The sequence below is a fragment of the Lentinula edodes genome, assembly GCF_021015755.1.
Source record: "Lentinula edodes strain Le(Bin) 0899 ss11 chromosome Unknown C8R40scaffold_63, whole genome shotgun sequence".
NCBI lineage: Eukaryota > Fungi > Basidiomycota > Agaricomycetes > Agaricales > Omphalotaceae > Lentinula > Lentinula edodes.
The window spans coordinates 27173-53694 of record NW_025764369.1 but is presented as its reverse complement, the minus strand read 5'-3'; the positions used below and the strand labels follow the sequence as shown (position 1 = coordinate 53694).

At 46.1% G+C, this 26522-nt stretch overlaps 15 protein-coding genes across 15 annotated transcripts; 9 read left to right on the top strand and 6 right to left on the bottom strand.

Annotated features, from left to right (window-relative positions):
* Positions 1 to 315: 315 nt before the first annotated feature.
* C8R40DRAFT_1177365 (uncharacterized protein) lies at positions 316 to 883 on the bottom strand (the record flags this gene model as incomplete). Its single annotated transcript, XM_046232670.1, has 3 exons — positions 316 to 561; positions 619 to 711; positions 758 to 883. 3 exons carry the CDS (start codon positions 881 to 883, stop codon positions 316 to 318), a joined length of 465 nt encoding a protein of 154 aa, XP_046079867.1.
* Positions 884 to 1247: 364 nt separating this feature from the next.
* C8R40DRAFT_1060964 (putative methyltransferase-domain-containing protein) lies at positions 1248 to 2351 on the top strand (the record flags this gene model as incomplete). The annotated part of the gene is made up of 6 exons (XM_046225390.1): positions 1248 to 1511; positions 1568 to 1707; positions 1765 to 1842; positions 1897 to 2047; positions 2175 to 2225; positions 2277 to 2351. The coding sequence occupies 6 exons, from the start codon at positions 1248 to 1250 to the stop codon at positions 2349 to 2351; spliced, it is 759 nt and encodes a 252-aa protein (XP_046079866.1).
* A 218-nt stretch (positions 2352 to 2569) lies between these two features.
* C8R40DRAFT_1061082 (bola protein) lies at positions 2570 to 2961 on the bottom strand (the record flags this gene model as incomplete). Its single annotated transcript, XM_046225399.1, has 2 exons — positions 2570 to 2733; positions 2790 to 2961. The coding sequence occupies 2 exons, from the start codon at positions 2959 to 2961 to the stop codon at positions 2570 to 2572; spliced, it is 336 nt and encodes a 111-aa protein (XP_046079865.1).
* A 116-nt stretch (positions 2962 to 3077) lies between these two features.
* Positions 3078 to 4740, top strand: C8R40DRAFT_1061060 (cytochrome oxidase assembly protein-domain-containing protein; the record flags this gene model as incomplete). The annotated part of the gene is made up of 4 exons (XM_046225396.1): positions 3078 to 3577; positions 3632 to 4122; positions 4169 to 4356; positions 4414 to 4740. The coding sequence occupies 4 exons, from the start codon at positions 3078 to 3080 to the stop codon at positions 4738 to 4740; spliced, it is 1506 nt and encodes a 501-aa protein (XP_046079864.1).
* A 157-nt stretch (positions 4741 to 4897) lies between these two features.
* C8R40DRAFT_1133332 (uncharacterized protein) lies at positions 4898 to 7187 on the top strand. The gene is made up of 4 exons (XM_046229264.1): positions 4898 to 5042; positions 5097 to 5253; positions 5312 to 5689; positions 5749 to 7187. The coding sequence occupies exons 1-4, from the start codon at positions 4933 to 4935 to the stop codon at positions 7069 to 7071; spliced, it is 1968 nt and encodes a 655-aa protein (XP_046079863.1). The 5' UTR covers positions 4898 to 4932; the 3' UTR covers positions 7072 to 7187.
* An 82-nt stretch (positions 7188 to 7269) lies between these two features.
* On the top strand, positions 7270 to 8640 carry C8R40DRAFT_1220647 (nucleophile aminohydrolase; the record flags this gene model as incomplete). The annotated part of the gene is made up of 5 exons (XM_046233262.1): positions 7270 to 7464; positions 7515 to 7618; positions 7669 to 7757; positions 7809 to 8009; positions 8062 to 8640. 5 exons carry the CDS (start codon positions 7270 to 7272, stop codon positions 8322 to 8324), a joined length of 852 nt encoding a protein of 283 aa, XP_046079862.1. The 3' UTR covers positions 8325 to 8640.
* On the bottom strand, positions 8474 to 9860 carry C8R40DRAFT_1061023 (uncharacterized protein; the record flags this gene model as incomplete). The annotated part of the gene is made up of 3 exons (XM_046225393.1): positions 8474 to 8914; positions 8975 to 9265; positions 9321 to 9860. 3 exons carry the CDS (start codon positions 9858 to 9860, stop codon positions 8474 to 8476), a joined length of 1272 nt encoding a protein of 423 aa, XP_046079861.1.
* A 3084-nt stretch (positions 9861 to 12944) lies between these two features.
* Positions 12945 to 14253, top strand: C8R40DRAFT_1163826 (uncharacterized protein; the record flags this gene model as incomplete). The annotated part of the gene is made up of 3 exons (XM_046230409.1): positions 12945 to 13200; positions 13266 to 13661; positions 13727 to 14253. The coding sequence occupies 3 exons, from the start codon at positions 12945 to 12947 to the stop codon at positions 14251 to 14253; spliced, it is 1179 nt and encodes a 392-aa protein (XP_046079860.1).
* A 198-nt stretch (positions 14254 to 14451) lies between these two features.
* C8R40DRAFT_1260175 (acyl CoA binding protein-domain-containing protein) lies at positions 14452 to 16317 on the top strand (the record flags this gene model as incomplete). The annotated part of the gene is made up of 7 exons (XM_046233811.1): positions 14452 to 14665; positions 14724 to 14761; positions 14820 to 14833; positions 14891 to 14954; positions 15005 to 15077; positions 15134 to 15227; positions 15278 to 16317. Exons 1-7 carry the CDS (start codon positions 14597 to 14599, stop codon positions 16315 to 16317), a joined length of 1392 nt encoding a protein of 463 aa, XP_046079859.1. The 5' UTR covers positions 14452 to 14596.
* Positions 16312 to 18433, bottom strand: C8R40DRAFT_1156126 (class III ADH enzyme). Its single transcript, XM_046229608.1, has 13 exons — positions 18427 to 18433; positions 18047 to 18372; positions 17942 to 17988; positions 17848 to 17889; positions 17728 to 17797; positions 17614 to 17667; positions 17474 to 17553; positions 17265 to 17412; positions 16958 to 17205; positions 16803 to 16903; positions 16660 to 16745; positions 16519 to 16607; positions 16312 to 16466 (listed from the first exon to the last, which is right to left on the bottom strand). Exons 2-13 carry the CDS (start codon positions 18180 to 18182, stop codon positions 16422 to 16424), a joined length of 1146 nt encoding a protein of 381 aa, XP_046079858.1. The 5' UTR covers positions 18183 to 18372; positions 18427 to 18433; the 3' UTR covers positions 16312 to 16421.
* A 16-nt stretch (positions 18434 to 18449) lies between these two features.
* On the top strand, positions 18450 to 19123 carry C8R40DRAFT_1061000 (VPS4-associated protein 1; the record flags this gene model as incomplete). Its single annotated transcript, XM_046225391.1, has 3 exons — positions 18450 to 18530; positions 18595 to 18976; positions 19029 to 19123. 3 exons carry the CDS (start codon positions 18450 to 18452, stop codon positions 19121 to 19123), a joined length of 558 nt encoding a protein of 185 aa, XP_046079857.1.
* Positions 19124 to 19154: 31 nt separating this feature from the next.
* Positions 19155 to 19906, bottom strand: C8R40DRAFT_804329 (uncharacterized protein). The gene is made up of 2 exons (XM_046236272.1): positions 19571 to 19906; positions 19155 to 19506 (listed from the first exon to the last, which is right to left on the bottom strand). The coding sequence occupies exons 1-2, from the start codon at positions 19671 to 19673 to the stop codon at positions 19379 to 19381; spliced, it is 231 nt and encodes a 76-aa protein (XP_046079856.1). The 5' UTR covers positions 19674 to 19906; the 3' UTR covers positions 19155 to 19378.
* Position 19907: 1 nt separating this feature from the next.
* On the top strand, positions 19908 to 20734 carry C8R40DRAFT_804244 (uncharacterized protein). Its single transcript, XM_046236271.1, has 3 exons — positions 19908 to 20434; positions 20489 to 20541; positions 20596 to 20734. Exon 1 carries the CDS (start codon positions 19935 to 19937, stop codon positions 20415 to 20417), a length of 483 nt encoding a protein of 160 aa, XP_046079855.1. The 5' UTR covers positions 19908 to 19934; the 3' UTR covers positions 20418 to 20434; positions 20489 to 20541; positions 20596 to 20734.
* Positions 20596 to 23173, bottom strand: C8R40DRAFT_804337 (GMC oxidoreductase). Its single transcript, XM_046236273.1, has 6 exons — positions 23074 to 23173; positions 22893 to 23013; positions 22347 to 22845; positions 21933 to 22295; positions 21802 to 21880; positions 20596 to 21744 (listed from the first exon to the last, which is right to left on the bottom strand). The coding sequence occupies exons 2-6, from the start codon at positions 22969 to 22971 to the stop codon at positions 20944 to 20946; spliced, it is 1821 nt and encodes a 606-aa protein (XP_046079854.1). The 5' UTR covers positions 22972 to 23013; positions 23074 to 23173; the 3' UTR covers positions 20596 to 20943.
* Positions 23174 to 23345: 172 nt separating this feature from the next.
* On the top strand, positions 23346 to 25173 carry C8R40DRAFT_804412 (uncharacterized protein). Its single transcript, XM_046236274.1, has 6 exons — positions 23346 to 23571; positions 23625 to 23765; positions 23825 to 24006; positions 24058 to 24100; positions 24154 to 24592; positions 24642 to 25173. Exons 1-6 carry the CDS (start codon positions 23441 to 23443, stop codon positions 25065 to 25067), a joined length of 1362 nt encoding a protein of 453 aa, XP_046079853.1. The 5' UTR covers positions 23346 to 23440; the 3' UTR covers positions 25068 to 25173.
* The last annotated feature ends 1349 nt before the right edge of the window (positions 25174 to 26522 follow it).

Sequence of the window (26522 nt, the reverse complement as noted above, 5' to 3'; positions counted from 1 at the left end):
TACATAATGATACAGCGCACAGAGCATACATAATGTTAATACAGCGTACATAACATAGTGATTCGTGATCAAACAGGACGTCAATCCAGCTCTCCGTGAGTAACACCATTCTCCTAATAACCCCTCCAGGACGCTTACTATCTTCACAGTCCTCATTCTTCGTAGACAAAATCCGTGTAAATGCTCTCCGCGTCATCTGTATAATCGTAATAATCACTGTTCTCTCTGCTATTGCCTCGTATAATTTCCACCATGATGGCGTCCCAGTCTATCTCAGGCGCGAAGTATGCCGGATCCCATAATATAGGTTTGCTATCATGACGATCTAGCGAATCTGTCGCAGAAATCGCCAGCGGATTTGGCAATGAGGATCGCTGTGGAAGCTGTGAAGTGGGTTGTGACCGTGGTGGAAGTGAAGGCAGCTTCCGCACTCCAGTAGGCCGAGGAAGTAGCCTTGCGGGAGGTATTGGGATTTGGGGAAGGGGTCTTATTACCCTGGCTATGGGCTTTGATCTGTGTCGTATATGTGTGCGACGGCTTAATGTACAATGATAATTGGCACTATCCCAGGTCAGATTTGTTTAATGAATCGCAAAGAAAGAAAGGCTCACCAATTACAGCAAAATTCTGACAAGCAGGAGGTTCGTGTTTTAGATTGGCCGAGAAAGGTTGGAGAGCAAGCTGCGGTAGAGGCTGATGAGCATGACGCTTCTGAATCCGGTGAGGACTCTTGGCTTGTTCGAGTAAAAGAGTATACGGAAGGGGAAGAGCTTCGGCTGCTCCCCGAAGACGTCGAGCTTGTGGGACTGTGAGTTCGGCGAGAACTGGATAGCTTTGAAGGAAACAAGAAGGCAATCGAATTCTGTCGATTCACTAGAGCCATTGTGAACGCTGTGTGTTGTAGGCCTTGACCAATTATCTTTTGGCAGGTCGTAAAGGATGAAATCTCACTGCGCTTCCTCTATAGCTTCGTGCTAATATACTACAGCAAATCTTGCTGTGATATGCGCAATAAAACAAACCTGTCCCGCAACAATCATGATTGATCTCATGAACCTTCGGAGAACAGCCAGCTTGGACGGAGTATGTCCTGTGAATTCATGCGCGCAGGGACCCAATCATGATCGTGACTGGCCTGAGAACTCGGAATCAAGTTCGGCAGTGTCTGGAGAATCCTTCTTCACCGCCATTACGACCCAGCCCAATTCTATTTCCGCTCTATGTTCGGATGCGAACACAGCAGCCTGATGAGGAATCCTATTGACGACGAGAGATACGATATCGAGGAACCTTTCAGATATTTCCGCGTCGGGGAGGAGAATGTCGGTACACGAGATTTAGCCAATACCGAACTGCTTTCTGTCCTTCCCGGACAACATTACTCAATGACCGAGAAAACACTTCGCTTGGAATTTAGTGGCAATGATGAAAAAGCAAAAGCAATGATATCTATCAGTATTCGAGTCGATGCATCTCCGGGTTGTGGGGGAATCGTTTGGCCTGCTGGACAGGTTCCCCGTTCATCATCTCAGTTTGTCTCTATCGTCATTGATACCTGAGTTCACAGATTCTTTCCAATTATCTGATCAACAAGGGATCGAACTTTTTACAAGGGAAATGCGTTGTGGAACTTGGCAGTGGAACCGGACTCGTTGGGTTAATAGCGGCCAAGTTAGGCGCGAGCAGAGTTTGGATCACAGATCAAGCGTAGATTCTTCACCATGCATGGTATGTATTGGATAATAGCTGAAGCGATACTTCCAGACCTCTTCTCGATATCATGCAGCAAAACCTATCCATGAATAGCCTGCAATGTAATTGTGTTGTAGCCGAATTAGACTGGTCCGTCCTTCATTCTCTCCCGCACACCGAGTCAATGATCCGAAACTGCTGCAGGGGAATGTCGATACCTGCCGCAATCCCGTCTCCAGACGTGATACTGGCAGCAGATTGCGTGTATTTCGAACCAGCGTTCCCGCTGCTTGTTCAGACACTTGATGCTCTCGCCACGGAAAAGACACAAGTGTTCTTTTGCTACAAAAAACGCGTATGAACATTCTGCTTTTCACTGGAGCGATGTGCCCTGATACATATTCTCGCGATTAGCGGAAGGTTGTCATGATTGACTGAACTTCTGTCGATGCTATCTTCACTGATCCAGGGTATTTGTGCAGGCTGATAAACGATTCTTTGGTTTGTTAAAAAAGAAGTTTACCTGGGCAGAGGTATGATTAGTTTCCTCATGCATTCCAAATGACCAACGTTACACTTCGTAGATCATGGACGACCCAAATCGAAATATCTATAATCGGGAATCTATCACACTGATCAAGCTTTCAAAAATAGTATAACTTCCAGGTCCCTTTCGACAAGTACGGACGTCATCGTAATCGGATATGGAGATTGGGAGAACTTTAGGCAACTCTTGAGCTGATCAAACTTCATCGGTACATACATGGCATCAACGTTGCTGAGGCATGTGCATGATTGACAGCTCGGTGATGCCTTGAATAGTGGAGGTTCAAACTATTGTGTATCATTCTACATGAGTCTGTATCTAATCATATGTTCAGTATAAACCATTAACAGAAAGAATATGACATACTTGTAGCCCATGAATCCCTTCTATCTCTTTCTTTAATGTTTCTGTGACGAGTCTATGCTGTTTGATCATAGGCAAGCCTTTAAATGCTTCGCTTGCGATGGTTATTGCGTAAAAGTCGCCACAACCGCCTATAATGATGATAGCTCAGTACTAAGAAAAAGTAAAAAAGACTTAGTTCACGCACCAGAAACATCCTGAACTCGCAATGTGGTTGGTTTAAATTTCTCAGTCAGCTTCGCCCGTATATGTTGTTCTCCTTGGGTAGAAGTTGTGTCTGCATTTGATACATATGAAGTCGCGGAGAACCTGCGAACTTGCACGGCCGTTCGTAGACACTGTCGAGAAAGAGAGAACATGGTTTATAATACTCCATAGAATGTGACATGAACTTTCGACCCGAACGGCCCGATGAGGATTAGCAAAGTCTCGACCTCGACTGCCTGGATTGGTCTTTAGACCTATACCACTTTCCATGCAATCGTCCTGTCTGAGGGCTCGAAACACCCTCCCAACCTCCCTAAGATGGTCGAGGAGCCTTTGGTCGCGTAGTTCCCTCAGATTTTCTGCTATTTCCTCCAGAATCTCACGCACAAATCCGCGTCTTGCCTTCACTCGGTCTCCCTTTTCGGACATCTTCAAGAACAGTTTCTCCTCATCACCCACCCGTTTTATTACTTTGAATGTTCAGAAAGACACCCTTGCTGCAGAAAAACGATTCTTCTCGACCAATAAGTCGCAGTCCGGAGACTCGGAAATTTTGCCAATACTTCCGCCCAAGTCTGTAGGCTTGTGGTTACTGGCGTCCTCCACACTCGTTTTCGCTATCATTGTCGTCGGTGGTGTGACTCGTTTGACCGAATCTGGTCTCAGTATCACAGAATGGAAGCCTGTCGCGGGAATACTACCTCCCATGTCCCAAGTACAATGGGAAGAAGAATTTGAAAAGTACAGGGCCACACCGGAATTTAAATTGTACGCTATCGCAGGTTTGCTATCGTTGAGGGATGCTTGACATATATCGCTTAGATTGAACCATTCGTTTCAACTTGAGGATTTCAAGCGTATTTTCTACATGGAATGGGGACATCGCGTCCTCGGTCGTTTGATTGGTGTCGCGTTTGTTGGTCCCTTGGTATTTTTTGCCGTCAAGAAAAGAATCTCGAAACCTCTGGCTAATAAACTTGGCGGGCTTGCACTATTAATTGGTGCCCAAGGTGGTCTCGGATGGTACATGGTCAAATCTGGCTTAGATGATGCGTTGATGGAGACACCTGGAGCGGTTCCTCGTGTCTCTCAGTATCGTCTGGCGGCACATTTGGGCCTAGCTCTTTTGCTTTATGCGGGGATGTTCAGCTCAGGTTTGGCTATTGTCAAGGAATGGAAGTATGCGACAGGAGCGCAATGGATGGGTCTCACAACGTCGGCCTTCAATGAAGCACTCAATTCTCCTGCTGTGATGCGTTTCAAGGCTAGATCATGGGTCTTGACAGGACTTATCTTTTTGACCGCGCTGTCTGGTAAGCTTTAATATCTATTTCCGTATCCAATTCGTGACGTTCATAGGCGCGTTCGTCGCTGGCCTCGATGCTGGTTTACTTTATAATGAGTTTCCTCTGATGGGCGGACGATTGGCCCCTCCCAAAGACGAGCTCATGTCCCTGGCTTATGCCAAACGTGCAGATGGATCAGACAAGTGGTGGAGGAACGTGTTTGAAAATCCCACCACCGTTCAATTTAATCATCGCGTTCTGGTGAGTCTTGCCGACACTTGGCAAGAAAAAGACTCAACTCGCTTTCTGAATGTACAGGCTATGACCTCCTACCTCGGCACGACTCTTTTATTTCTCAGAGCAAGGAGTATGCATGCAGTTTTACCACCATTGACACGGACTGCAGTAACTGCAGCGTTTGCAGTAGTGAATATACAATTACTGTTAGGAATCACGACACTTCTTCAATTGGTTCCCGTCCCTCTAGCAGCGGCTCATCAAGCGGGAAGTGTCATGGTCCTAAGCGCCATGATACACGTTCTCTTAACTCTTCGCAAGCCGGGAGCGGCAGCAAGAGCTTGGAGAGCTTTGCATATGCAACGGCTCACTGGAGGAACAAAGATTAATAAAAGTACCCTACAGTAGAGGTAAAGCGGTATTGCGTACGGTTGTATATCTACATAAATTCAAGACCCTACTTACAAATAATAAACGAAGGTTAGGTGCTACTTACATGTGATTCAGATGTCCAAGTTAGTATTTTTATTGAATTTTATGGCGGCGTTGATCCTCTCACCGTTGGACCCACAATGACAGTGCCTCCCAGCTGATACTTTGATGGAGGCCGCGATATACGACGATTTTGACGTGTACTCCCCTTTCGATTTCGATATTGCGCTCGACACGACTATAGTCCAGTCGTCCCAGAGTATTCATGCTGCAGGCGTGTAGGTCAATCCTCCCAAGTCAACGGTTGACATATGACTCATCCATGCCCACAGTCTTGATTCGCCGTTTGCTTTACCCCCCAATATTCCTGCGAGCCCGGATGCACTCCCATCGGATATCCATGCGAATAATATAACATATAGCTTCGGAGTTCAATACGTACACGAGACTGATCTGTGGAATAGTTGTTTCGCTCATTTCAAGCGCCAGGCAAGTACAAAACGAATAAGAGGTTCCGAGGACTATTTGACATATTCGTGACTGCTAGTCAAGATTCTGCTTCGCCCCTCGGAAAATATTCGACCAGCTCCATCAACTAACTTCTCCCGTCGACAAAATCCTAGGAACCAATGCTTGTCCATCATCGATGGATATTGTACTGATACAGCAGCATATCAAAACACTCGAAAAACAGTACAAAACACTTGAAGATGATTTGTGCGTTTTACGCCTGGTGCTGCAGCAGTTATCAAAGGAAGAATGGGCTTTGGCGAACTACATGGATTTACACAGGTCTCTCCTTGTATCTTCCGACCAGCGACTAGCTTTCATTGCTCCACGAGTTCCCTCTGTCTCGATGAGCCCGTCTCAAGTCTATATAAAGTATATCGCATTCGAGTTCACCTCTGAAAACACCGACTTAAAAGTAGGTTTATTATTAACTATGTTGTTCGTTGTCTCGACTGAGGTTCTGAATCATACCAGCTACTTCCCGCTGCCAAGTACACTATTCGTTTTCCCGTGGTTCAATCTCTCGGCCCAACCCTAGACCGGATAGAGGAGCTTATAGAAGCAGGAGACCGACCCTCTACAGGAGAAGCGTGCAAAATACAAGAAATTCTACAGGTGGCTGAGCCTGCGTATCGTAACGTCGGCCAAAACATCTTTGCCCTGGAAAATGTCACGGACAGAGTCGAATTGGAACTTCGATTTATTCACCAGAATATTTTTCTGCATTCCGCCCTGTTGGCGCCTATTAATAGAGTCCCCGACGAGGTCCTCAGGGAGATATTCTCACGTTGTTTTGTTCTTGCTGAGGAATCGCTGGAAGAGAGTGATCCGGTTCTAGTGCCTTTTGTACTTGGAGCCGTCAACACTCGATGGCGGTCAATTGTGAAACTGTGTCCCCTCCTATGGTCGGCAGTCCGGATATACTTGGATATTTCGATGTTCCCTTCGCACGCCTTGAGCGTTCTTTCAGTGTGGTTGAAGCGCGCTGGGTCAACTGAACCCCTATCCCTGAAGATCATCTTTAGGAATAGTTGGTTGTCATCCTCATATTACTCCAATAATGACAAGAACAGAAGTGACCTTCAAATGCGGGTTGAGGCTAATATTGCCATCACCATTGCTATCCTTCGTAAAAGTGCAGTGCGATGGTACAAACTGGAATTCATCAATTGTCCTGCGCATTTACTGCAATCTTTCTTTGAAGCCCCGCATGCACAAACGCCAAACCTACAGTTTCTTACCTTGGAAGGTGGGAGAATGTACACAGGTCCGTCTGCTTTAGTCACACCAGACTCCCCGTCTCCGTGTTGGGAAATGCCAAATGGAGCCCATTTTCCACAACCGGGGTGTCCTTTGGAACAATTTCTCACAATTTTTGAACTCTCAAGTATTCGAAGTTTGGAGCTGACTGAAGTTACCCTCCTGGACTTTGAGCACACTTTGGAATTCATCTCCCTCTGTGTATCTCTTGAAAGGTGCAAGGTCAGCTTCAGTTCCGAGTTCGATCGCAGATCCACAGTACACGTTCCCCTGTCAAACCTTGTGTTGCCCAATATGCTGGATTTGTCTTTGTCCTTGGAAAAACCGGATCAATTCTTGCGTCGCCTGATTCTTCCTCGACTCCATCACCTCAGAGTTTGCACTGTAGGAGAAGCTATAGAACAAGCGAACGACATGGATTCTGTCCAGGAGATGTTTGACCGCTCTAATCTTTTCTGCACTTCGAGAGGTTCAAACGTAGGCTGGTATGATTTTCACACTATACCTTTATCCATCAATTCACTGAGCAAAGTTTGAATTTCGAACCATCCATATGTATGTGCCAATTACTACACTTAGATATAGGCGTGTGTAAATTACTTTGACGCTTGAATGCTATCCGGCCCGGCATGTCCAGTAAGCGCCCGGGATGGTCGTTGAGATCTTGAGACGCGTCACCCAGATATTTCCCTCCTAGTTCCATTCTTTCATTCTCTTTTCTTCGAGAATGGTACGATGGCTACAGCTAACTTTTCTAAACGTGCTACTTACTTAGACGAGCAGTTCCGCAACACTTATGACTCTGACAACACTGTTTTTTCACCCCAAGGTCGTCTCCACCAAGTCGAGTATGCTCTGGAAGCTGTCAAGCAGGGTTCAGCTGCCGTAGGCTTGCGTTCGAAAACCCACTCAGTTCTCCTGGCACTCAAAGTCTGTACTGACCACGTTTTTCCTATCGATCGCGCTCATGGAACTTTCAGAGGTCTACTGGAGAACTTGCATCGTACCAACAGAAGATGTTCAGAATAGACGATCATGTCGGGATTGCGATTGCTGGTTTGACTTCCGATGCGCGGGTCCTCAGGTATGTTATCTAAATCAGTGAGATATGTCCTACTCAATTGGATTCTGCAGTAACTTCATGCGGCAGCAGGCCATGTCCTCAAAGATGGCTTTCAATCGTCCAGTACCCGTGAACCGTCTCGTTTCCGCAATTGCCGACAGTATGTATGAAACACTGAATTCTCATTCTTTTCTTACGTCGAGTTTCTTAGAGGCCCAGGTGAACACCCAGGAATATGGGAGGCGTCCGTACGGTGTTGGGTTCCTCGTCATAGGACAAGATAAATCGGGTCCTCACCTATATGAATTCTCGCCATCTGGGAACTCGTACGAATACTACGCAATGTCGATTGGAGCGAGAAGCCAGAGTGCAAAAACATATCTGGAGAAGCATTACGAGAGTTTCGCAGATTGTATGTCACTAATCACTTATTTTTTGGATATTACCTTAACCATTTGTATTAGGCTCATTGGAAGATCTTATCAAACATGGTCTACATGCCCTCCGTGAAACTCTACAGCAGGACAAAGATCTCAATGTCAATAACACATCCATTGGTATTGTAGGAGCTCCGAGCGTACATGAAAATACCACTGGTATCAGTTTCCGTATCCTAGAGGGCGAAACCATACAGCCATTCCTTGACACAATGGTTCCCAAAGATGTACCTGCTACTGCTCCTGCACCAGCAGCAACTACTGACGAAGATGTGCAAATGACGGAATGAAGATGATCGTTCTGCATATTTCCATCTCGTTGTATTCCGTACGAAACTTAATCAAGGCCCATGACATATAGTGATATGTGTACTTAAGCTTGGCCTCATTGGTGATAAGTGACAAATGGATACAGCTGTTTACCAACGAGAATTAAACCTCATCGCCCCTTCTTTTCTACACGCCACTCTTTGAAAATACCGTCCAAGCTTTTATAAATAAGATGTGAAGGAAGACAGCGGATTATTTCCCCAATCCGTTCGTCAACTTCCTTCTTCCCATTCTCACCCGAAGCTCTCGTGGCGTATTCGGTGCTCATTTGGTACATTGCGAGAACAGCAAGCGAAACGTGGGTCTGTTGAGACCCATGTGCAGTAGCTTGAGAAAGTGCAGAGAGAAGTGGCCCGGACACCGATGGTGCAGATATCGTAGACGCAGAAGAGAAAGCTGTTGCTCGCTCGCCACGTACAAGACGCAAGAGAATCTCCAAAAGATTCTCAGTTTCTGTTAGATGGGTCTTTAAGAATCGATGTCGTTCGGTAGGCACACCAACAGGAGAATTTTGCGCCCACCCCTCTAGGACTGTCCAAATAGTTGGTGGCTAGCACATACAGCAGTAAATTTTTCAAATCACGGTTGGAATGCAAGTAAAAGAACTTACCGGATCTGGATCTACTACTGTGATCTTTTTCTCCCATCCATCGGCAGCATCACCAGATACCCAGAACATGCGGCCAAACATGCTCCTCAGCCATTCCTGAATATCGCCGGTTCTAACCCATCTAGGCTCGGAAAGGGGGCGCTTTGTATCTAGGTGGGCAACCAAAGTGAGAGTCGTAGATGCCGAATCATTGATAAATGGTGGTAAGGTAGGGTCCGAACCATCCTGTTCGCTCTTTTCATGGAAGGGAAGGGGAACATATGACTTCGTTACATCCGAAAGGCCTTCCACCTAGAGGAGGATATAAGAGATGCAAATGTGAAAGGATGCCAAGATTGAGACATACCAGGATTCCCTGTATAGTATTATCTGGGTTACGGTGTATCTTCATTTTCGCCTCAATGCGACCCTCAGAGCGGTATATCTCCATCTTTTCAACTACTTCCGCATTGATCACCATGCGTCTGTTTCCGTTCGAGTAAGATATAGACAGACGGTTCGCAGAAGGTGCTTGCGTGGCCAATTGGTCCTTATCCGAGTTATGCGAATTGGAGTCGCCATAGGTCGACGAAGAGGAAGCGGATAGTAAAGTGTTGGACACAGGAGAGGCTGGAGGCTCGGGCAGATGCTCTGAGTCACCTCGTTCTGAAGATTCTAGTTGAGACTTTGACTGCAGATCCGACGAAGCAGCAGTCGTTGTTGTGTTTTCTGTCGAATCTGAGGAAGCAGCAGTCTTTGTTGGATTTTCTGTTGGCGCTGCAATAGGTTGAACCTGGGGATTAGCACGTTCAGTACGATCAACATGTTCGCCACTGTGAGAGCAAGAAGCGTAAGGAACGGAGACGTGAGATATAGTTTCAAACACAGACGCAGTATTAGATGCCATGGAATGCGTATCATCAATATAAGAAAGGGAATGGACATCGACAAGAGCATGGGAAGGTGAGCCAATCGCAGAAATACTATCTGCGTTGTCTGTCCCTTCGACTTTTCCATCGTTTGCTTCATTCTCTTCAGAAACATTAGCCGTAACATCGACAGATGCAGAAAAAGTATGATTCTCGGAAGCGGCGCCATCATCTTTTCCTTGAGAGGCTTTTGAAAGGGAGTTAGTTGTGTGCGTCATGGCAGCCTCCCGAAAGGAGGTTCATCCACACTAGTTGCTATTTACAAAACGCAAAGCAGACGACACTCACCACCGTGATCATCTACCTCGCCCAATTCAGACATATTATCGTGATATTCAACAATCTCGCTGACATGTAAACGCTCATCGTCGTCTTCGTCGCCCTCAGCATCAGGATCTGGCTGCGTTTGTTCACCATCAGTGATAGCAGCCATGAGCCAGTCTGCCTCGCTTCCACTCTCAGCAACGCTATGCGTGACACTAGCCGCAACGCTAGAACGATCGTCGTTCATGGGCGGAGGAGGCCGACGCCCATCCTCACCGTCACCATCATCGTCGTCATCCAACTTTTTGCGCTTTCCTTTTCGGGAATCAGATGGAGCGGTACCAAGAGATAGAGAATTAGGAACGATAGGATGAGAATCATCCGCAGAAACGGGAGTGTGGAAATAGATGCGGATGCGAGAGTGAGGAGCACTGCCGCTGACAATGACCTTAGAGTCTGTGTCAGTCTCCTTGTGTTCAGCTTCGCGAGCTGTATTAGACCTGCGAGGCTCGATTTTTGCATCACTCTCGATCGAATCAGCGGAAGCCATGATTATGGTCTCGTCTTCTTCCATCTTGACCGTCGCTTGGGATGACTGGTCAATTTCTTCAGCATGAGAGTCATCGTCATGTTTTATGCCCCAAATCCATGAGAGCTCAGGAATTTCCAGCCCCATCATCTTGAAATCTGTGAGAGTTCGTCTGTTCTCATCTTTCTTACCAGAGACGACACCGGGTGCACTCGATTCTTTAGTAGATACATTTGCATTATTTCCATCATGCCGCTGAGGGCGATTGGAATTTGAATGACTGTATCCACGTCCACGAAAAGAGGGATTTTGATGTGAAAATGACCCACCGGCTCCAGCGTTAAACGATCCTCCACCTCGTCTATTGTGGAAGTCTTTACTCGGGCCAAGGTGCCCTCGAGAGTTGTGACCTCTCAAACCAGCTCCGTTACCGCCACGTCCAGAATTATTCGGTCCAACGTTAAAGCTGGCCCCACCTCTAGTATTTCTATTACCCATCCCGCCACCTCGTCCTGCGTTCATCGAACTACCTCTGCCGCGTGTCATATTCCCTAAGTTGCCGCCTCTGCCGCCTCTACCACCGAGGGGCATCTGATTCGACCCAGGTCCTCCTCCACGTCCGCCCGAGAAAGCACCTGATGGTTGATTAGGTGGAAGGGGGGGTTGAAACTGCTGTTGCGGACCGTTTTGTCGTTGTTGTGGTTGCTGATTGTGGGAAGGTCCGTCGAAACGCTGACGCTTCGCTGGTGGTTGGTGTTGAGGAGAAGCATGGTTGACATGCCGTTGCTGCTGCTGTTGCATCGACGGAACAGGCTGCGGGGGAATGTGAGGGTTGAACATGGGCTGAGAAGGAACTTGTAGTGGTCTGGCCATGGAATTATAAGGCGCTTGTATCTGCGTCATTGCCTGGGGAGCCTGCGGAATGTAAGGTTGTGCGTAGTTCACAGCTGGCTGATAAGGGTTATAACCGGGAGCTGCTTGCGGAGGGGGAGGTGGTTGAACGACGGGAGGTGGTGCATGGAATTGTTGCTGTTGTTGTTGTTGCTGCTGCTGCTGCCTTTGCCATTGGTTCTGAGGACCGTATCCATAATTGGCGTACAAAGGATTTTGTTCAGGTGGAGGACGAGGTTGGGCTGGCCATTGCTGTGGAGCATATGATCCAGCTTGAGGCTGTTGCTGCTGCTGCTGCTGTACAGCAGCCCAATAAGCAGAATAGTCTGGCTGTGTAGGCTGAGGCGGAGGAGGCCCAGGTGGTAGAGGAGGAGGAGGGGTATATGCTGACTGAGCAACGAAAGGATTCTTATTCATGAATCTGACCTTTTGAGAGCTTTTTAGCATCGTATGTAGATATTGTAAAAATTTTAGTACGCACCGTGAACTGATGTCGTCAATGATAAATTTACAGTACGTGTGCTCTTGTCGTCCCAAAAGCAAAGCAAAGAAGAGCAGAGAAGTTCAATTTTCTCTAGTATTAGGAGCGTATAAGATACGGTTTCCTAACAAAAAGAAAGAGCAACGTCGATGTTGACTTGCAAGTGTGGAACTGACAATTAATCGGTCCAGGATCGGCCCGCCTCGAGTCTTTCCTAGGAAGAACCCACAATTAAAATTTTCAGAAATCAAGCACACGGTGCCGTCTAGGTAAAAAGATGGCGAGCTACGAGGGCCCACAAACACCAGCAGTTATTTCTACGGCGCAAGTCAAGATCGTGATAAATTATCAGCAAGATCACTTACATTTGCCTTTTCATTCACTTTCGCGCTCGGAAGCATGTCTACCGGGTCAATGACCAAGAACGAGATGGCCAAGACCTCCGCAGCTCAGGAGAGAATTCGGGATCATCAGAAACGTCGAGTCTATCTAAGCGTAATTCCCGGAATATTTCGAGGACCATGAGGACCTGTAATAGGCCTTTCAGAACTTCCGATTACAACCTTGTTGTGCCTCCACCTGGCCTCCGCTCGCGAGAAAGAAATAGCCCGGTTTCCCCTCCCCAGTTTCCGCTTTGAAAACTTGACACAGGTTTGACGAGATCCGCCTGGTCAGTTCCGCCTGTGGCGGCTTCAGGACATTCACTGTGAGTTGTCTGCAATCATTCTGCAATCTTCCTAGCAATCATAAGTTGACTGTGCTCGGGGCTATATGCCAAGGACAAGCAGAACGACGGTCGACACCTGGACAGTATATAAAGGGGTGTAACGAACACCCTGGGGGCAGGTGAACTTCTTTACTCTCGCTCTACCTTCCTTCCCTTTGTCATTTCTAATGATGTTTGCATCCAAAAAGATCGCTCATTCACTATTAATCGCTTCAGGTTGGCATTTCATTACAGCCAGTTCTAACATTGATCAATTTTTCGCAATAGTAGTCCTTTCAAACTTTGCCCACGCTGTCTCTTTTGATGGACAGTATATTCAACCGAATCTCACCAACACCGCGGTAGAATGGTGGTGGGGAAGCGCTGTTGGGGCTTCTCAATCCCCAGGAACTCCCGGACCTGTACTTCAGTTCCTGTTCTACCAAGGTTCATAACCGCTTCACCCATTAGTTTTGTCTGCTCCGGTTGATCTCACCTATGCATTTTCACAGGATACTCGATCCTCGCGGACTTCAACCATTCTTCTCTCCCTGAATATTACATTACCATCAATGGATTCTTTTCCAACGGCAACAACTTTAGTCTTACTGTTCCAGCCACCTCTGGTAATATTTCTGAAGGGAATAACAACTCCGTGACAGGAACTTGGGGTACCGTTGGGGCGTTCCAGATCTCTTCTGACCTAAAGACAATGGCTGTGACCTTCAACGCTCCTGATGCGCCCTACGGAATATCTGGCTCGATGAATTTCACGAGCAACCGAGCAAATCACTACGGATGTAATGTTACCGACAGTCCTTATTTCGACGTGGTCAAACCCGTTAAAACTTTGAATGACGCCGAACAAGTCCTTTTCAACCAGCTTGGTTGGGCAGTAGCTATTCCGGGTGAGATTTAAAGATATTCATTCCCGCCACCCAGCGATCTTACGTGCTGTCAACTACTATAATAGGTGGCACAGTAAATGTAGATGTCAGAATCAACGGGACACGACTCCAGTTCACGGGTAACGGGTACCACGACCAAAACTGGATGCCTCTTGCTTTGAACGAATTCATATCCTCCTGGTATTTCGGTTTCGCTGAAGTAGGCCCATACACCCTCTCCTACGTCTCTGCAACGCCTCTTGATTCGACCATTGTATTCAACACAGGATACCTCGCCACCGACAATGCTGTGTTGCAAAATCAATGCTCTGTCGACGGGTCGAAGACCACGGATATCAGCATTATTCGCCCTACCGGCGAAATGGCTGGTGCAGAAGGCACGATTGCGCCTTCCGGCTGGACGTTGAACTATATCATAGACGATGGAACGGAATTCGAATTTCTGATAGTTCCAACGGGCGTGAATCCAGATATTGCCATTTATCAAAGATGGACGGGTCTGATTTCTGGCGGGAAGAAGGGGGAGGAAAGCTATGAAGGCGTCGCCACCTTTGAATGGTTGAACCCAGGTTTAAATGTATATCCTGCGTGAAGGGGTTACATGTAGCCTTAGTCCCCTGAGGACAACAGATCATCTTGTAAACATCGATTACTCGATGACTCTTAGCTGTTATGTAGTCCGATTTGTAGTATTGATCTGTTGACTGCAAATATGTACTGGACATTCCAATTGCAGATTATGACTATGGACTAGAAAAAGTATTGTGAGAATGCGAGACTGACCGGGGCCCCGGAATCGGACCTCAGACTGTTCAGACCCGGTTTATCCTCCGCCGCGTCAATTTCACGTGTAAAATTTGGCGTTGAACACGCATGAATTTGATGCTCTCAAAGCTTTGAACTTCTTCACTCACTCACCCTATCGACGAATCCACATGTCTCTTCTAGATGCTCAGTTTGACCGTGCGGTGGAAATTGTCCAAGGTTTACCCAAGACTGGCCCGGTGGGTCGTACTGCGTTAGATCCCTTGTTAGAACAATATTTTAACGTTCCTTCTCCAGATACAAACCGACTATGAAGAAAAGCTCACTATGTATAGGTATGGAGTGTTCAATTCATTGAAGGTCCCCTCTCTGAATGTTTCCTTATCATAACAGTTTGTACAAGCAAGGTATGTTTACTCTGGGTTTCAAGGGCGTCGAGCAGTATACCAATGGGGTTCCTTCAGCAACTGTTGGCAATGTCAAGTCACCAAGACCTGCGATGTGGGATATGCTTGCGCGGGCAAAGTGGTACGTGGCGTTAATTCTTATATCCGCTCAGAACTGACAAAAGCTTACAGGGATGCATGGGCAAAGCATAAAGATTTAAACTCGTATGAAGCCAAATGGCTCTATATTGAAGCCCTTTTGAAGGTTTCAAAGTTCACAATCTACTCTTCATACCCCTCACTGATACAACTTCTTCAAAGGTTTTGCGAAAGTATTCAGATAAAACAATGGCCAGAAATCTTGTACAGGAACTAGAGTCGTACAACGGGGAAGCATCTCATATCATCATGAACAGTGAGCGGCACTTGATTTTCCATCGTTGGTATATTGATTTTCCTTCAAAGAATCCGTTAGTTCCCACTCATTAAAGTCAGATTCTTCCGGCTCATCTGATGACGGACAAGTACGAAGCTCAGGATTCATACACGCTAGCCAGACTCAAACCTCCGACCGTCAGCATCAACAAGAATTTGAAGATTCAGAATCAGACGAGGACGAAGATGCGGACGAAGATGAGGAAGAAAGAGAAGACCAAGCGAAAGAATTACCTGTTCGTCCTGATCTCGGAGCATCTATACTTAATCGACCGCAATCCTCACTGTCTTCCCATCGGTATCGTACGCCAATGGCAGGCTCATTAGCCATGTCGCCACCTCCAAATCATAGCATACCTGCTATCCAGCCACTTCCGGGCTTTGATACCCCTTCTGCTTTCGCCGAGCCGTCGCCGACCTCGATCCCATCTTCGCTTTATCCAGTTGGCAGCTCTTACGTAGGTTTCTCAGAATCGTCTCGGGAGGGAATGACGTCTCCGCCGCAAGGCCTCTTTCCAGCCCATCCTCAGTACCGTCATCAGGCACAATCTCTTCCACTCGGGCAGTATGGTGTTGTTAGGCCAGCTTCCACACTGGCAATGGAACGTGCTGTAGAAAGTGTTCAATCTCAACTAGCAGCAGTCACGGAACGGTTAGAAATTCTCGAATCTGTTTCGCCTCTTCCTTCAAGGTCATACCTCGGGGCGAGCCCGAGAGGCACGCCGACGTGGGGAGTTGGACGGGGAAGCCCCCCTCACGAATCGCACACGGAATGGGACCTTGATGATTTAGGGATGTGGACCTCAGTCCTGAATCCCATATCTCGTGCCATTGAGCGCCTAAAGCAACTATCCCGTTTCTTCGCCAGAAATGAAAACAGATCGCCTTCAATGATTGTTTTAAGGCGGCTGTGCTTGGACGTGTCATTCCTGTTTTGCATTTTTGGATTGATACGCTTCTTGTGGAAAAGAAGCGGTGTTCGAAGACGAGAAGTAAATGCAGCATTACGGGTACTTTGGCGTGCGATTTTGGGCAGAGATGAGCGCATCATGATAGACAAAGGTGTTTGAAAACTTCTTGTATATTCGTTTGATACACCAGTACAATATAGGGATGGAATATTGATAAGTATACAATATCGTTACAGTTCTTAATTTGTGATTGTTCTCCAAGCTCAAAGAACTGTCATGTCCACAACGCAACGGATACAATCGCCAGCCTAGAATAGAATAGAAGATTAGGTTAGAACCAGATAGAGTGGCTTTGCGTACATGCATATCATTGAAACCGTCATTAATTTCCAGGAATTTTCGATGATGAGTCACATACTCGTCGATCTTAACCTTGCCGTTGAGATAATCTATTTGTGATCTCAGTGTTTATAACCGTAGGTAGTTCGTAAAATGCAAGACCTTCAACAAGACCGGGTATCTCAGTTCTTCCTTTGACACCACCGAATGCAGACCCACGCCATACACGTCCGGTGACTAGTTGGAACCTATATGTCATCTGATGAGGACCCCCATATGAAGATCCCGAAAGGCCATGAACTCACGGTCGTGTGGAAATTTCCTGTCCTGCAGCGGCCACCCCGATGATAGTAGACACACCCCATCCCTTGTGACAGGCCTCGAGAGCAGCACGCATGACGTGAACCTATGGTAAACGTAAGTTCATACACATTCAGAGACAGGAAGGATTCGTAGAGACATTGCCGGTAGCGTCGAAGGTGTAATCCAGTCCACCGTCGGTTATTTCCACAAGATGGTCTTGAATCTTCTTGCCTTCTGGTAGAGTGGTAGGATTAATAAACTGCGTAGCGCCCATCTTCTTTGCCCATGATTCTTTTCCAGGGTTGGTATCGACAGCAATGATGCTACTAGCACCGACAAGGGCAGAGGTAGCAATGACTCCCAGACCGATAGCACCGCATCCGAAAACAGCAACCGAGGATCCTTCTAATACGGAGTCATTGAATCAGTTGAAACCATGAAGGAGAGCGGAAAACTACACGTACTGATACCAGGCTGTTTGACCACAGCACCCCAAGCGGTGGTAATACCACACCCAAGGAGACAAACCTTTTCAAGAGGTGCTTTCTTATCAACAGAAACAACGGAGACGTCAGCGACAACGGTGTATTGCGAGAAAGTAGATGTTCCCATCTGCAAGTTGGCAATCATGAACTTCGTCGATTAGGTTACGATGTCGAATTCAAATACTGACAAAGTGATGAATGGGTTGACCGTCTTTTGTAAAGCGACTGGTGCTATCGGGCATTAAACCTTTTCCTTGCGTGGCTCGGACTGTGATAACAAGCGCTGAGTGAAGAATGATCAAGAATGTCAATATAAGCATGTAAGTACCTTTGCCACACAGATTGGTTTTACCGCTCTTGCAGAATTTGCACTCTTTACATTCTAAATAATCACGATAGAAAGTGGGCATTTTGAGGCGAGTAATGAAGGTTGATGACTCACCAGCAGTGTACAAAGGAATAACATGGTCTCCAACTGCGACGCTAGTAACGCCTTCACCAATGGATTCGACCTTGTTTATCAATCGGTAAAGATCGGGAGAGAAGCGGTATATGGACTCACCACTCCTCCACCTTCATGGCCAAGGATGACAGGGAACAAACCCTAGATGGAAGATCGCGTCAGTATATTGAAGTAAAAGGGATAGCGTTTTCACCTCAGGGTCTTTGCCACTGCGAGTGTATTCATCGGTATGACAGATACCTGGTGTGCATATAAAGTGAGATTCCGGATAGAAATTCGAAGCATTCGCGCATTTAACCTGTATAAAGAATACGAATCCGGACTTCGTGAGCTTGAGGAGGTGCTACTTCAACTTCTTCCACTTTGAGAGGCTCCCCAGCTCCCCAGCAGATAGCGGCTTTGCATTTGATAGGTTTTCCAACGGTGTCAGACATGACGAGAGATCAGAGGAATTATTTGGGACTAGTTATGGTCAGAAGGCCAAACTTATAAACGAGGAAATCGAAGATAAACCGGAGCTTTCCGGCTCTTCCGATGGGATATTCTTCACGCGCGTGTCGACTCGGACATTCTCGCATCCTTCGTTGAAATTACCGTTCATCGATCCGAAATTTTGAGCTTTAGCTACAAAGGAACAATTACTTATCGAGCTGAGAAAGACCCAAGAAAGTTTCTCACCATTGTCTTTACAATCTTTTTCCATGTCATTCACCAATTTGTATTATAAGAGAACCACTGGAACACCGAAAGCGTGCTGGGTATGCTTTAAACCAACGACAACGGTGCTGGGTAGTCCCTTCTAAACATCTACCAAGACTGACGACCAAACGACGTATGTATATTTAGGTACTAGCCACCATCAACACCGTGGATTTTCTCTATACATGCGACAGTCATCTGACAGACCGCGGATTCGCCAGTCTGAGTTCGGTTGGTGAAAGTAGCGATGGAGCGCGAAAATTAGACATCAGACCTGAGGAGATTGCTAAAGTGAAAGAAGAGTGGGAGGAGAAGCAGAAAAAGAAAAAGAAAGCAGATAAGGAGAAGGAAGAAGAAAAACAAAAGTCGGCAAGGGAAGAGTCTGACAAGAAGGACGACGAGAAGCAGAAGGACGAGGGAACGTCGAAATTACCATCACCCAAGCTGTCAGGATCTCTTTCACCTCTCGCAACTCCATCACCATCTGCAACTCATCAGAGATTCATATTGCACAGAGATATATTTGCCAGTTGAGCTTTACTTTTCAAACTGTATCACACCCTTCCAACTACCTTCTCTAGTGAGATTAGCGGAACACCGCAAACGAAGACAGACTACTCAAGCTAAGGAACTGGCTCCCCGTCTCCCCGGTGCACCTAGAGGCGATGTTATTTGAATATATATTTTGATCCAACCGAACAAGAAATGTTCTTTGATTTCTGCTGCTCGTCCTAGGACACCAAATATATTTGAGAGCATCAAGACTTAGAAACGACTTATTCATTTCTACCGTGACACTTTGTCGGCGTAGTCCTGATATTATTACCGTGATTTATAGGATGCCGAGTAGACATAACCAAGAGTAGTGGGAAATCCGATGTGGTGACCTAATAGTATCTCTACGATGTTGAGGTAACCTAAGAAGCAAGAGTCAGGTATGAAAAGTTGAAACAACGCGATCACACACCGTCTTTGGTGTCATGACCTGTGATTGTCCCTCTGCCCAAGTGTACTTCAGAGAGCCTCTGATTCTCTCTTCCGCAGTACTAACTAGCCGCCCTAGAGTCATCACATATCATTATTTCAGCCACGCTTCGACATTCGAACGATGAAGGTTAAATACCTTTCCAGAATAGCTTTCCCCAGGCTTTACCATGTTTACCCTCACATTTGAATTGTGACCTCGTTACGACCCAATAGCAGTCGGATATGTTTTTTGGGACCATCGAAGTTGGTACACGCGCTTCCCGACTCCACCTGAAGGCGTCCGTGACAAGACTTCATACAAGTTTCCAGGATGGGCAACCAATGATGGCGGAAGTGCTCTCGGTAACAATCTTCTAAGAGATTTTCCAATATTCGGCGGTGCAGCAGAAGAGAGAGCTATTGAAGTCCAAAACATAATGAGATGCTTAATGAATGTGTGTGGTCGAGGATAACGGAAAACACCGAGGGATTAATTTTCAAACTCCGCAGCTTTGTCCCAAATGTTTAGGTTGCCTGTTCGTCGTTGTTTTCCATGGCGAACTACAGCCAGGTCTCCTTGTAGAACTCTCAAAAATTTATCGAGATTAGTCCCAGAACATCAAGTAGACTCTTTTGGGCTTCCGATAAAACCATTATGGTCAGTTAATGCACTATTAGCATCATATCCGCAGCCGAAGCTCTCGACCTCCACCTTCAAACGCTTACACGAATTGTCCGCTTTGAGCCCTCCTAAGGAGGGTACCAAGGAGTATGAAAAGCTCAAAAGGGAGCTTGAAGAGCTTGTTAAACTAGTTGAGGCAGTGAAATTGGTGGATACCGACGGAGTTCAACCCGCAGAGATGCGACCTTTCTTGGGAGACGGAGCAGAAGAGGAAGTGTATGATGAAGCAACGAGTGAATTGGAAATGGGGAGAGTGCTGCTCAAACATGCTTCACAAACGATTAACGATTTCTACGTCGTTGAAGCAGATAAAAGGCGCTGAACTGGCAATTCTGCATGGTATGCGGTTTGTGAGGCTTGCGATTGGATTCAACTAACTATTTTCCTGCATAGATATTCGGAATATTGTTAATACAATACCACCATACTGGAAATGGGTACTGGAGGTATTGTGCACCATCTTTGTAACGACAAAATTGACTAAACTCAAGCTATATTAGATCCAGTGGCAGCTGTTGCAGGTTTTCTGCGGGTCTTTCTGGGTTTCATCATAAACACGAAGATCGTTACTACATCGTAAAAACCTTTATTGTAGATTTGAGGATTGCTCTGCGAGTCTCTGGATCATACAAGGGGCTATAAATTACATCCGTACACGGCCACTGCATGGACATTCGGCACATTGTCGATGAGGAGGCTTGTGTTCATCATGCCATGTAGATGCACGGTGGGTCTCGCCGAGTAGGGAGATGTCGGCTTTTACAACATGATGCTTTTAAAACATGATTGATACATAGACTTCCATTTCTGAAACTCTTCATATTTCCCATAGTGACCTTCGGAATGACCTATGTAGACACAGTGTTTGCATGAATGAATGCTGCGCATCTCTCAGCGACCATGACTACTGGAGCCTGTATGTGGCAAGCCGGAACACGCGGAAAAATACTAGCGTCTGCGATTCGCAAACCAGCAACACCATGTACCCTCAGCTCGTCGTCTACGACACCTAGGTTCTCTTCTGTATCCATTCGACACGAGGAGGAATAGTGAAACGTTGACATCACATTTTGATTGGAAAATTCGTCCAACCTTTCATCAGTAGTATCTTCAGGGATGGAAAGGTCCTCCAATGGATACCCGGTTTTACGCACTTCTTGCGCAAGTGCCAGTGCTAGCTTCAATGCTTTCCTAAGAGGGAGGCGATCGACATTGTCGTTGAACATACCAAGGTCACAGCGAGGTCGATCGCGAGGGTTAGAAGACGATAAACGGAGCGACCCGTGCGACTGAGGGCGTAAGACTGTGCATAAGTATGAGAAGATTCCAAAAGATCTTCCTAGGCCTTGGAAAGTACGGTTCGTCGGGTTCACTGGGAGGAACATAACCTCAATATCGGGAATATTTTGAGGGTCTTGAGCATCGAGTTGAGTCTCTGGAGTGTCTGAAGGGATACGAGATTGTTCATCTAGTAACGCTGAAGGAAGAGTAATGTTGAATTGTTGAACTTGTTGGGATAACAACCCTTTGCCGAATATTGCGTATTTAAGGAATTCGGTCGCTGCCCGTAATGGGCTGCCCAGCAACACACCTTCGACAGCGTCTTTCAGCGGTACCTTGTACAGCAGAGGTACAGAAATATGATCCTGCTGTTGGTCATCGATTTTATAAGTATGACGAGGATCCAAGAGCTATTCAGAACTTACTAGACACTGACCTACACCTGGAAGGTTTTTCAAAACAGGGATCTGGACCTGTTCCAAGTGTTCTCTCGGACCTATCCCGCTAAGATTGAATGATGAAGAGTAAGTTGGATTTCTTCGAGAAATAGACACACCTCAGTAACAGAAGCTGGGGCGAGACAATTGCCCCCGCACAAAGTATCACTTCTCGTATAGCAAATGCTGAATACTTGTGATCCAGATGGCCAGAATCAGGGGAAAAACAAACTCCAACAGCTCGAAGATGGCCATCTTCTCCTTGACGAATGTCGAGCGCAGTAACGATAGCACCGGTGCAGATGCTTAAATTCTTCCTATTGGATACAAGAGTTTTCGGTAGGAATGCAACTTCCGTCGAGCATCGATGGCCATTGGAGTATATTGTCGCATCTTGAGGAGTGCATGCAACATTTGGAGAAGAAGAGTCGTTTGCCATCGAAACGCGTGGGATATTGAATCTTGTGGTCATATCGATATTCCTGAGGAATCTGAGCTCTCAGGTACGCAGATGAATCATGAATTGAATTTACTTCTGCACAATATCGAACTGCTCCGTTTGGACATTTTGATTGACCCACGATCCTAAAGAATTTGCTTGAAACATGTTCGTTGATTTATCACTGCATAATATGACACCTTGGGTACCACGACCAATGGCTTGACTATGCGAAAGAGAATGTTCACTTTTCTTGAAAAAGGGTTCGACGTCCTGCCAGCTCCACTTTTTTCTTCCAGCGTCTTTCCAGGCGTTATATTCCCCAGGTGCAGATCGAGAGTAGATGAGACCGTTAACTTTAGTCGTGCCACCAAGAGCCTTCCCCGCCGCAAGACTAAGACTTTTCCCACCTATTCCTCGCATTGGTGCAGACTGCCATTTGTAAACCGGCGCTCTTTGGTCCTGGAAGTTGCTGGATATGAGAGGAACTTGAGAAATCCAACTATCAACAACTGGTCCACGTTCAATGAGGAGGACCATTTGCTTAGGATCTTCACTCAACCGCGACGCAAGAACGCATCCGGCAGTCCCGCCTGAATGAATGAATCAGAGAATGGATTCTTATGTGACATCTACTCACCACCAACAACGATATGATGATAGCTGTTCGCATTCACCTCTGCAGCGGATTTCGTAGGATAGTGTGAAAACACTCTCATGTTGTTCCCAAGTAATGATGAGTCCTGGTAAGCCAAGGCGTGCTTCGCGCAGACAACGGCATTGATCGAATGCGATACTGAATGAAGGACATAACTACTTACGGGGAGAGACGCAAGGGAGACGCAGCGGTCCTGGTCAATTCACGGAATCAAATGAGACTCGAGCACTGCGCATCGTGGCAAATGCGAAGATCGCTTAAGATTGTGGTTATTAAGCGCCCAGGCTATTTCCGCTACTTCCGTATGCCATTTTCAGAATTCCACGATCCGTCGGTCTGAGCCAGGTTTAACTGTCTATTAAGCCACCCAGTGTTCTCTCGAATGTTGAAGATATCTCATTTATTGGTGGTTCATTGTTCCTGAAATCCCCCTGATTAACAGTTGAGAACGGGAAGAACTTGTCGAAGGTTTAAATACGTGGGTTCAGAAGTTACGTCTTTCTAACATCGTTGTCCTCTTCTTTTCTGTCATGGCACCTGTTCTCCACTCTATTGCTCTTGTCCTCTCCTCACTCGAAGCGCTCTCGTCTCTGCATGCTGGCCTCGACAGCAGTGTTATTGAGCAAGTTCGCTCGAATTTGATTGCGATCGCCTCTCAAAGGTACGCGTTCACGTTGTAGTAAGTCTAGGCCTCCTTCATTCAGATCTTTGTAGTTGGGAGCTTGGCACGGCTGCTGAAGCTTTGACGGAACTCGACTGGCCTGCTCTTTCGGTTTTCAATGCCAGTGCCTTTCCTCCACCACACGTTCTCGCCAGCGCAAATAATGCTTCCGACGTTCTAAAAATTGCCAATGAGTGCGCACTCATCGAGAGAGCTGACACTTTGCGCCGCTAATCCTCCATTTGTTCAACAGCACTGTATCTGCAAAACCTAACGATTCCTTAGCCCTTGTAGCCAACGACGGAGCAGTGGGAGATCCCGCATCGATTGGAGTTGCCGTTCTATTAGCGAATTGGACAGATAGCTCAAATACTTCCTACGCCATCGCCGCTGGTGAACAATTGGATTATCTTCTCAACGTTGCTCCTCGTACAGGTTCGTCCACCTTGCCCTTCTCTGACTGCCATCCGAATCAAATCTCTACAGATTCAGGCGCCATATCTCATCGAAGCGACGAAGTTCAGCTTTGGTACAGGATTCAGTCTCTCAATTCATCTTCAATGCTCATTAAATACGACACAGGGCTGATTTTATCTACATGGCACCTCCATTCATTGCTTATTATGGCGCTTTACAAGCAGGCGACAATGAGTCATACCTCCTACAAACAGCCTATGAGCAAATATCCCTATACCGCGATGTCCTGAGAGATGACGATGGCCTTTGGAGACACGTTGCGCTGGGTAGCTGGCAGGACACAACGTATGTCTTCGAACCTGTCAGAGCAATGAATATCTCTAAAAGCACCACAGTCACTGGGCAACTGGTATCAATCCCTGTGCATTCCATCATATACGCAGACACTCATAACTTTATATCAGGCAATGGTTGGGCTGCTGCTGGGATGCTCAGAGTGCTTGAAACTTTGAATCATTCTTCTATGACGACCGACTTCGCTGATCAGACCGCCAACCTAACTCAATGGATACAAGAAATTTTATCTTCATCTTGGCAATACCAGGTAAATATGTGATACTCGCCAATTGAACTTCCCCTCATGCGTATTATAGCTGGAAAATGGCACGCTTCTAAACACCATCGACGACTCGAACTCCTTTGCAGATTCATCAGGAACAGCATTGCTAGCCTCCGTCACGTACAGGATGGCGGTTTACACAAACGACACTTCTTTGATACCCAATGCCGACAAAGCGTTCCAGCTTGTGGAAAGTAATATTGATGGTGATGGGTGGCTTAGAGACACTGTCGATCCGGAGACGTTTGATTCCCCCAGTGCTGCGGATTCGGCAAGCCCAGAGGGTCAAGCATTTGTCCTGTTACTCCAAGCTGCGTACAGTGATTATGCAGAAGCTGTTATATCTGGACAAGTCATACCGTCATCCAATTCTTCATCGTCTTCAGGCAGTGAGGGAAGTGGAGACGATGATGACGATGGAAGTATCCTTCGTCGTTGTCGACTGGTACGCTCCCATTGATATTGTCAATGTTCGATGTACTATATGATTTTATGAACACACGAAATGTACATATTACAGTCATCTATGGCTCCTTTATACACTCAAATTTTCTTATGCTTCGGAATGACTCATATCACGACTAGAAAGAAATCTGACTACATAGGCACAATGAACTAACTTAATAGATGAACATTCCCCACTAATATGATTTTAGGAAGTGAACTTTTGTGTTGCCAGAACATTATCAGTCCAAAAAGTCGTTATCAAGAGAAATCGAGTCCTTTAGACACCCGTCACATCACAGTGTGATTTCTTTATTTGTTTTATCAGTCCATTTAGTTATGTGTCAGCGGTCTGACTGACCATTGATTTGATGAGTGTGATGTGACTTCCTTGACCTCCTCGTTCACCTCTGTTCTATTCCTCATACATTGCAGCCTCGATTTGTATATTAAAACTGCATGATGCTTGTATAATTAGTTTATGTTATATTTCCTACAATTTTTGCTGAAAGATTGTCTAAATACTTTAAATTATACATCTATCTTCGCCTTTATCCACTATTTTACCATATTTCTGTTTCAATGTAGCTACATATACTCTTCGGAGACATTCACCAGGACCCCTGACAACCCACTAAGAGGCCTGATCCCAAAAACTCAAGTTTTACCCACATTTTTTGGGGGTCCAAAAGGTGGATTTTTACCCGGATTCTCCTCTGGCTTCATTCCAGACCCCATTCTTACCCGGTTTAGACCTCAGGGTATATCCAAAATTTGATTTTTCATCTTTTTTTGCTTATTTTTTGCCAGAAAGCTGCCAAATGTATTTTCTCTTTGTTTGTTTCTACTGCAGGTGGTTCTTTTTCCCTTGTTTTATCTATGCTGAAATTATGAACTCATCTAATGGATCATCATCCATATAGTTTCCCTTGAGCTCCAGATTCAACTACTACGATGTTCATGCAAAAACATGTATAAACAAGCTGTATAGTAATGTTTATGATACCTTACAATATGTTGTCAATATCGTGTAGTGGTGCCGAGTCAATTGCTTTGTGCTCAGTGAGCACTATGTTCGAGTCTCGTAGGGGCCATTTTACCCAACTGTAGATGAGGCCTTTTTGAAAGGAGCCTTTTTACCCAATTTTAGCCCTAGGGCCCAGCATGAAAAATTGTGATTTTTACCCTCTTTTGGCTCATGGATTCTAAAAATTTTCTCCTATTCTTACCCGCACTTTGTACAGGCCTCTTAGTGGGTTGTCAGGTGTCCTCATTCACCCCAATGGACAAAGTATTTTTAGGCATAAATCTCAAAACTCCGAGACCAAAAACTTTTGAATTTCAGTTTTCCGATGTGTTTGTATAAAGGACCTCGGGTGTATAAAGGACCCATAGATGACTGTACGTCTCACACGAAGAATTTAACTGCTTAGCTGTGTAAATTGTGAACGCATGGACGCAAATTACGACT

What these genes read in the sequence shown, in the direction of transcription:
- C8R40DRAFT_804244 (XM_046236271.1), top strand. Translation starts at nt 19,935, where the DNA reads ATGTTTAGGTTGCCTGTTCGTCGTTGTTTTCCATGGCGAACTACAGCC.
- C8R40DRAFT_1133332 (XM_046229264.1), top strand. Translation starts at nt 4,933, where the DNA reads ATGGAGGCCGCGATATACGACGATTTTGACGTGTACTCCCCTTTCGAT. An exon ending in AGTATTCATGCTGCAGGCGT is followed by an intron (nt 5,043 to 5,096) that starts GTAGGTCAATCC and finishes CCATGCCCACAG; the next exon opens with TCTTGATTCGCCGTTTGCTT. An exon ending in TCGCTCATTTCAAGCGCCAG is followed by an intron (nt 5,254 to 5,311) that starts GCAAGTACAAAA and finishes CGTGACTGCTAG; the next exon opens with TCAAGATTCTGCTTCGCCCC.
- C8R40DRAFT_804412 (XM_046236274.1), top strand. Translation starts at nt 23,441, where the DNA reads ATGGCACCTGTTCTCCACTCTATTGCTCTTGTCCTCTCCTCACTCGAA. An exon ending in ATTGCGATCGCCTCTCAAAG is followed by an intron (nt 23,572 to 23,624) that starts GTACGCGTTCAC and finishes AGATCTTTGTAG; the next exon opens with TTGGGAGCTTGGCACGGCTG. An exon ending in GTTCTAAAAATTGCCAATGA is followed by an intron (nt 23,766 to 23,824) that starts GTGCGCACTCAT and finishes TTTGTTCAACAG; the next exon opens with CACTGTATCTGCAAAACCTA.
- C8R40DRAFT_804329 (XM_046236272.1), bottom strand. Translation starts at nt 19,673, where the DNA reads ATGGTCCCAAAAAACATATCCGACTGCTATTGGGTCGTAACGAGGTCA. An exon ending in GGGAAAGCTATTCTGGAAAG is followed by an intron (nt 19,507 to 19,570) that starts GTATTTAACCTT and finishes TGATGACTCTAG; the next exon opens with GGCGGCTAGTTAGTACTGCG.
- C8R40DRAFT_804337 (XM_046236273.1), bottom strand. Translation starts at nt 22,971, where the DNA reads ATGAGAGTGTTTTCACACTATCCTACGAAATCCGCTGCAGAGGTGAAT. An exon ending in CAGTTCGATATTGTGCAGAA is followed by an intron (nt 22,296 to 22,346) that starts GTAAATTCAATT and finishes CAGATTCCTCAG; the next exon opens with GAATATCGATATGACCACAA. An exon ending in CAGGTGTAGGTCAGTGTCTA is followed by an intron (nt 21,745 to 21,801) that starts GTAAGTTCTGAA and finishes GATGACCAACAG; the next exon opens with CAGGATCATATTTCTGTACC.
- C8R40DRAFT_1156126 (XM_046229608.1), bottom strand. Translation starts at nt 18,182, where the DNA reads ATGTCTGACACCGTTGGAAAACCTATCAAATGCAAAGCCGCTATCTGC. An exon ending in GCAGTGGCAAAGACCCTGAG is followed by an intron (nt 17,890 to 17,941) that starts GTGAAAACGCTA and finishes TCTTCCATCTAG; the next exon opens with GGTTTGTTCCCTGTCATCCT. An exon ending in GGTCAAACAGCCTGGTATCA is followed by an intron (nt 17,206 to 17,264) that starts GTACGTGTAGTT and finishes ACTCCGTATTAG; the next exon opens with AAGGATCCTCGGTTGCTGTT.